The following is an 8,406-nucleotide window of genomic DNA, read 5'->3' on the forward strand; positions in this document are numbered from 1 at the left end:
TAATTAAGAAAGAAAAAGAAATTCTCATCATTATCAACTAAAGTAATATTATCAAACAATTACCACTTAATTTATCTTTATGATTAAATGTTTATATTTTTGAATGAGATATCATGTGTAGGAGATTAGAATGGGTGGGCACAAAGGGTGTATTTTAAAATTAATGAGATTTCTCTTTGCATTTAGATAGCTATATTGCCTGTTGAGGGTTGTCTTTCTCTAATTGTCTAAACAAAGTACAGATTTTTGAAATTATTCACAATAATTCATTTCATAAACAACTTATATGTATTAAAATACAAGTTCTTAAACATATTCATTTACAAATGGTTGGAACAATGTGAATCAATAGGAATCAATGGTGGGTTGAAGCTAATGGTTTTGGGGAGAGCTTGAGAGAATTGGTAGAGGATGAACAAGAAGAAAGGGTCATGGAGATTCATTGTTATGATAGTGAAGATATATATTAGTACAAATGAAAAGGATGATTGCAGTAACAAGAGACAGAATCGGCCAGGGATTAATCCTGAAATTGTACTGAAATGTTTTAGCAGGCCATTGATTCCAACTCTTCTCACAGCAGGCATTGATCATATTCTTCTGCACTGCATATAGCTTGCTTTCTGGGTCTAATCTAATGTTCTTAGTAAGAGAGTCGAAAATCTTAGTAAGAGAATTGAGCAATTTAGCCACTTCTTGGTCACCTTCTAGACCATTTTGGATGATTCCCTTGGAATGCAGAAGGACTACATCCTGCTTGTCTTTAATGATACTTCTCATGAAGATGAAATAAGATGTCACTTCAGTACCCGCAAGAACATGCAACCTCTCATAGGCGATCAAATTCAGAAATATCGACTCAGTGGTTTCATCTACCACAATCACTGGAAGCTTAAGGACTCCACTTTGGAATGAGATGTCGTCCAAGCTTCTGGTTTTGCTTTTCTGGAATTGGATTCCAGCTTGATTGAGCTTTGTTGCAGACCTGATAAAAACGTTGTCATGATCTTTATGGACATCTTCTGATATGCTGTAATGGGTTTTCTCCGATACTTGTTGCTGAAGCAGGCTTCTTCTGTACACATCTAGGACATGAGCACACTTTTCCCGAACTAAGATGGAAGTGTTGGGAAAGAAAAAATTGAGAATGAGCTTGTTGATGTACTCTGCACTCTGCATAAATTTACACAAGTTTTTGGAGTGCATGAACGCAATCAAATGAATTGAAGCATCAGAGAGTATAAATCTGTGAAACGAGATTCAATATATTATACCGTTTCTGCGCCTCTTTCAATAGCAAGTAGCTTTTCCAGGACAAACATTGGCAATTGATTTTCAAGCATTAACATGTCACGCCTAATATATGGCATGATATATAGCTTCCCATGTTTGCTAAAGATTGGATCATCAGGACCATAGTCATTGAGCATATCAGAATAAAAGTGTAATATTTCCAACATGAAACACCCATCAAAAATCATCATTTTCAGCAAACTACTATCAATGGATTGGTAATACTTAATACCATATGAATCTCTTAAATCATTAACAACTTCAGCTAATGATTCAACAAAAAGCGAAAGAGGTTTTCCTGATCTTCTTAGAAAATGAACAGAAGCTCTTTCCTTGTGTTCCTGCATTTCAACAAATGTAGAGAAAGGGCCAAAAGAGACTACCTGAGGCCGATAGGCTTGCTTGTTCAGGTCTGGGGTTGAGACAGCAGCTGGTATATGGTATATTGAACGTTTCATCCGCTGCTTATCCTTCTTGTCTGACTCATCCATAATTGCCTTAATTTCTTGTTCAACATTTTCGGCAATTCGCTTCCTTTCTGCCATTACTAATGCACAAGAGTTTTTCCTTTTCTTTTTCGGTGATTGGGTTCCTGCTGATGCTCAAGAGAAAAACTATAATTCTGATGTTATAACTGGAGAAATATTCCTTTCTTGCAGTACTCATGAATCATGATTACTTATTCTTTGCCCTTCTCTAAGAGGAGAGAAAATTTTATCTTCATCATAGGGATAATACATATCTTTTGGCCTAAGGATACCAGAAATTGAGAATCAATTAGAAGAATCATGGAGAGAACAAGGATATAAGGGTCACAGAAGTTTAGCCAAGCCATGAAGAAAAGAATAATTCCCTGAAAACTTTTGAGGAAATTGAGATATTTAATTAGGCTAATTTTGGCGCATAATCATATCAGCTAAAATCAACTGATTAAATTTAATTTTTTAATTAATTTAGTACAAAAAAAAAAATCAAACTGATTCAGCATATTGTTGTTGTCTTGTATATGGACGAAAGAAATGTAAAAGAAGAAAAAAACCCATGAATTTCAATTTCCAGAGTAGGAAATCAGTTTCCTTTTCCAGATTAGGATTCTGAAATTACTTAAAAATTACTCAATCAGGTGTAATTTCAAAACATTATTATTCATATCTATAACTTTGATTTCAACTAATTTCTTGCAATATAAAATATATGATGATAAAACACCATGGTAGAGATTCAACCGTGGAAGAATTCTCTTAACACTGCATTCTTTCCATCAAACATAATCAAGAAACCAAGGAGTAAATCAAGAAATTGTGCTTCGAAAAGGTATCCTCCCAGCTCGGATTTGGGTTCTTATGTCAGAGAAATTAAGCCACAATGGCCTAAGAAAGGAGAGACTAAAAGTGCTGAAAATAGAAACAAAGGAATCCACTGCATCTGCAAAGAGATGGATTTTAGACAATGTGATTCCTGAGCCGACTCCTGATCTGGATTCTCTAGAACTAGAATATGAAAATATTTTGTGGAATTTCTTTTCTAATAGACCAGAATCAGATGATTAATTTGTTTCTGTTCTTTGTATAAATACAAAATTTATTTAGAACAGATTCTCCTCTAATAAATTAATTACTAGATAGTTCTCAATAATAATAATAATAATAATAATAATAATAATAATTATTATTATTATTATTATTATTATTATTATTATTATTATTATTATTCCCTCTCATTTTGTGGGTTTCTCTGAGGCAGGGTCTTACTTTTTTGCCGCGCATCGCGGTTTTCCTATGCCCCCTTGAGCAGAGCGAGGCTGCCTTCCCTTTCTGGTTATTGATTTCTCTCCTTAATAACGAGTAGCGTTGTATATAGATTTTGATGATTGGGCAATAGTAGTTGATTTGGTGAGGGATCCTTAGGTTTGCGTTTTCTGTGGTGTTGCTATATAGGTTACACATCTAGTGGTGCATGTTATGAGGAGCGGTTATGGTAGTAGATCGTGGGGTGCAATCCAGTGGGTTGGCCCGAAAGGTGTGAATGGGATGCCAAATAACACCATCGCCGTTTTCTCCTTTGCTCTTATTGGATTGTTTGCAACCACTGGAGGTTTTGACTTTTGGCCTTGGTTGGATTGCCTGAACACTTCGAGATGCATCTGGGAAGAGATGATCCTCCGAGCATGGTCAGGCTTAGCATGGTTGCCGTTTTGCTTTGAGGAGGCTTCTTTAGTATTGATCTGGGTGTTGTGAGTTGTCTCGTTGGCAGAAAGGTGGGCCTAGTGATGCTGGTGGCGCTGAGGGATGTCTCGTTGGCAGAAAGCTTTGAATCTACTATATTTTCATTTTTTGTTCTTCAGTATTAATATTTGTGATTAAATTACACATTGAATAGTCTTTTGTTTTAGAATAATAATGTAATATTAATATAGGACAAAAGATAATATGCAACAAGAAAATATATGCTTTGCGTTAATTACATTTAACTTTTGTGTCAAGGAAAAATCTTGATTTGATCTGATTTATCTTGGACTGAAAATACATCATGTATGATGCAATCTACATGTAATGTAACATCCCCTTCCTTACTAAAATTTTTTTCTTTCTTTACTTCTCAGGACCGTAGAGTCTAACCAATTGGAGCTCTAAATCATCCATTAAATAAAGGCTTAATAATCACCTTACATCACCTACAAAACTAATCTGTTAGGAGGGTGAGTATAACTACTTAGTGAACAGATAAATAAATAATGAAGGAGAAATTGATAAGATTTTAGTACTTAACAGTACTAATTTGCTATGTTAGAATAAGTCAATTGAATAAATATCATTTATTCCAGTCATATGACTAGGTTAAAATAAAATTCATAATGTAAACATATTATTGAAATAAATATAATAAAGTATCATAAAATTTTCAATATCATCATACATTCGCAATACACTTCTTATAGAAAATGCAGATATCTCAAGCGTATAAAATAAACTCTGACAACCTGAGAGTAATGCTGACATTTTGAGCTCTATGATGACTCAACCTAACCAAGAGCAACAAAAATGTTGGTTATACACATGTGCAGAGCAACCTTAAAGAGTGACTACATGATATACGCCCTAAATATTATGTTTATATCAAGCGTTATCTTAAAGAGAATATAAATATAAGCTGCGTTGAAGATAAATCACCTATCATCAAGGTGCTGTCTATTTAATGCATATTGAGTGTATTTCATCATTTATTTAGCTATAATGGTAAATAAAATATTATTCTTTGTACCCATTTGCATAATGAGATTATGCATATATATAATAAAATACCAGTATTATATATTTATCCACTTACAGATATCACTTTTCATTCATTTAAAACCATAAATAAAAGCTTATCCTAAAAAAATATAAAAATATAATGATCAAAATCAATCACAAGCTTCACTTTTCATAATAAATTTTTAATGAAAATTTAATAACATCAACCAAACTCATTGTCACAAAACTCAAATCCACAACTCAATAATTATGTCAAGATATTCAAATTTCTAACTTATACCTTCATATAAATATTATTTCCAACACTTCATACCCAAATCTTAATTAAAATATTCCACATTATATCCATATCACAAAAATCTAACTCTCTCTATATATATATTTGAAAATTTTCTTCAACTTTTATAGTCTAAGAAATACTACAATCAACACCATAAATTGAAAAATAATGATAAAATCATTACTCAGAGTTTATCCATCTCCAATTTCTAATAAATCCATTATTGTTATTTCAAAATTTGAGGTATTTCATATAAAATAGGTAAGAATCACATATTTAAAATTTAAGAAATTAAAAAAAAGTTCCATTATTTTTTTTTTCCCATCGAAAATGTATGCGTAAATAGTGTGAACTTAAGGGATATGTTGAGTTAGTAAATAACATTAATCACCGATGGTGGATGAATTTCGAACTCATAGAATCCTAGATGATGTCTGCTAGTTATTTCTAGACTTAGGTTTTGAAAATTTACCAGTTCAATATTATTTTCTTTATTAAAGGAGGTTTTTTACTCGCAATCAATTTTGCAAAAGAATTTTTTTTTTATTTTTTTAAATCTGCAAAAAGAAAGTTAAATTTATCGATATTAAATCAAGATGCCCAATTGTTGTTTTAATTAATTTATAATATTATTTATAGTATATAATATTGCAAGCCTGCAATATACATATATTTTTACAAAATTATTACCTCTTCATATTTTAAAGATAACTAATATCCTCTAATATGGTAAGAAACTATATATCTTTCCATAATAATTATTTATTAAATATATTTAGAAACCACAATTTTTTTTGTGCTAACTATGGAAGACCATTAAAAATAAATATATCTAATTACAATAAAATAAATATTTTTAGGGACCATAATTTTTTTTGTCCTCTAATATTTTTTCCTTTTCTCACAATTTTTGTAATCGATGGCTTATTCATTATTATATATATATATATATATATATATATATATATATATATATATATATATATATATATATATATATATATATATATATATGGGTAACTTGATATGGCATGAATGACCATGGTTATCCCTCTTCTCCATAATTTAAAATGTCAAAGAAAATTGGAGAAATTACCAAAGAAAATATCCACTTATAATTTTTTTAATTATACTCTGTATTAATTAAATTATTAATAAATCTTATGTTTTTTAATTTTTTCTAATTATATTTTATTGTCATTGGGCTTATTAATTATTTAACGAACTAATCATGTCAGATGCCACGCTACATTACATCAGATGCTACGTCATGTTAATAAACTGGTGGCAGTAAGATTAAAAAAGTTGAAAAACATAGAGTTCAATTGGTATTTTAATTAGTATGGATTATAATTATATATAAAAAAAATGAAAGTACAAAGTTATTTTCGATAATTTCCTCTAAAAATATTAAATTTTAATTTTTTATACCTTCTAACTTTTTTACTTTATAAAAAATAAATCTCACTTATATAATATAAAATGTTTTTCTTGATAAATCTCTTGTGTTGTGAGACATGTAAATTTATTTTATATTTATTAAGATATTATTAATTGTTATAAATTTATAAGGTATAAGATTCTTTTGATAGAATAGAAATTATTATTTTTAATTTTATTCTTGATAGTAATTTAAAAATAAAAATAAATAAATTTCAATTATGAAATTATACTAAATATAAATTATATAAAATTTAATTGAATTCTATATTTTAAAATGTGTTATATCAAATAGTGAAATTCATTTCACATTATTTTATTTAGAATTCAATTAAATCCCAAAAAATTATAAGTTCACTTTTATTTTCTTTTTTTAAAGGAGGTTTTCTACTCCAATCAATTTTGTAAAAGAAAGTTGAATTTTACCATTACAGCCTAAACGCACTCGATTGTTATGTGATTGTATTTTGGACCAAAATCAGGCCCACATGGGTCAACAACGATCCATGATCCATAGAGTATAAATGAAAAAAAAAAAAAAAAAAAACTCAAATTAAAAAATAAATTGTAAATATTTACATATCGGGCAAGTTAAAAGAATTCCAATGTCCATGTAGGAGTAGGAAATCAGTTTCATTTCCAGATTATTACTTGTAAATAGCTACTCAATAATAATTTCAATTTCTATGTAGAGTAGGAAATCAGTTTCCTTTTAGGATTAGGATTCTTAAATTACTTATAAGTGGCTGCGGCTGTATTTTCAAAGCATTCAATAACTTTGATTTTAACTGATTTCTTGCAATCATAGATGATGATAAAACATCGTGGTAGAGGTAGGCCGAGGAAGAATTCTCTCAACACAATCAAGAAACCAAGGACGAATTCTCTCAACACAACCAAGAAACCAAGGAAGAATTCTCTCAACACAATCAAGAAACCAAGGACGAATTCTCTCAACACAACCAAGAAACCAAGGACGAATTCTCTCAACACAACCAAGAAACCAAGGACTCAATCCAGAAAATGTGCTTCAAAGAGGTATCCTCCCAGCTTGGATTTGGTTTCTTATGCGAGAGAAATTAATCCACATTGGCCTAAGAAATCACGGACTCAACCAAGAAAATGTGCTCCGAAGAGACATCCTCCCAACTTGGATTTGAGTGCTTATGTTAGAGAAATTAAGCCACATTGGCCTAAGGAAGGAATGACTAGAATTGCTGAAAATCGAAACAAGGAATCCACTCCATCTGCAAACTTAGACAACGAAATTCCTGATCTAGATTCTCTAAATTTAGAATATAGTGGTTGTTTATGGGATTTACTTTCTGATATATCAGAATCAGATGATTAATTAGTTTCTATTCTTTGTATAAATATACAATTTATTTAATGAAAAAGATTTTCTACTGATAAATTAATTACTAGATCAACGGTGACTAGAAAAGCACTAGCCACCCATGAGACGACCCAACACACCAAACATCATCACTACTACCAATGTTCTTGATCTGATATTGTCCTCAAGGCTAAAGAAGCAAGGAGCTTGATGTTCTTGATTGCCAGGGAGTTGGAGCCATGGTGTTTGGTGCAAAGAAGAGAAGTAGGAATGCCACGAAGAACAAACAGTCTTGCAGCGAATGATTTGTAGGAAAGATAGCTTTGAAAGTATAAATTCCAGAAGTTCAGGTCGAAGATAACTTTGAAAGTATAAATTCTAGAAGTTCAGGTCGAAGGTCAGACCAGTTTGGTTTGACAGTGAAAGAATCCTCAACAAAAGAAAGCCGTAATCTTTTGGAGTTCATACTCTGGTTTTTCGCCATGGTAGCAGAAGTAGAAATTAAAGAGAAGTCTTTTTTATTGCCACTGCTGTAGAAGTACTAGAAAGGATGATAAATAAATAAATAAAAAGTAAAAAAATAAAAATATCAAGAATTTCAATTTACATAGGAGTAGGAAATCAGATTCCTTTCCGGATTAGGTTTCTGAAATTACTTTTAAATAGATACTCAATCAGATGTATTTTCAAAACATTATTATTCACATCTATAACTTTGATTTCAACTGATTTCTTACAATATAAAATTGATGATGATAAAACACCGTGGTAGAGGAAGGCCGAGGAGGAAGAATTCTCCTAAC

At 30.6% G+C, this 8,406-nt stretch overlaps 1 protein-coding gene across 1 annotated transcript; it reads right to left on the reverse strand.

Moving 5' to 3' along the window:
• Positions 1-226: 226 nt before the first annotated feature.
• LOC110649218 (UPF0481 protein At3g47200-like) lies at positions 227-1,838 on the reverse strand. Its single transcript, XM_058134448.1, has 2 exons — positions 1,275-1,838; positions 227-1,173 (listed from the first exon to the last, which is right to left on the reverse strand). The coding sequence occupies exons 1-2, from the start codon at positions 1,836-1,838 to the stop codon at positions 430-432; spliced, it is 1,308 nt and encodes a 435-aa protein (XP_057990431.1). The 3' UTR covers positions 227-429.
• Positions 1,839-8,406: the final 6,568 nt, after the last annotated feature.

The sequence above is a fragment of the Hevea brasiliensis genome, chromosome 14 (genome assembly GCF_030052815.1).
Source record: "Hevea brasiliensis isolate MT/VB/25A 57/8 chromosome 14, ASM3005281v1, whole genome shotgun sequence".
In the NCBI taxonomy this organism is placed as follows: Eukaryota; Viridiplantae; Streptophyta; class Magnoliopsida; order Malpighiales; family Euphorbiaceae; genus Hevea; species Hevea brasiliensis.

Coding starts and splice junctions, on each gene's coding strand:
- LOC110649218 (XM_058134448.1), bottom strand. CDS start 1,838: ATGGCAGAAAGGAAGCGAATTGCCGAAAATGTTGAACAAGAAATTAAG. Junction 1,174..1,274: donor TTGAAAGAGGCGCAGAAACG/GTATAATATATT, acceptor AAATTTATGCAG/AGTGCAGAGTACATCAACAA.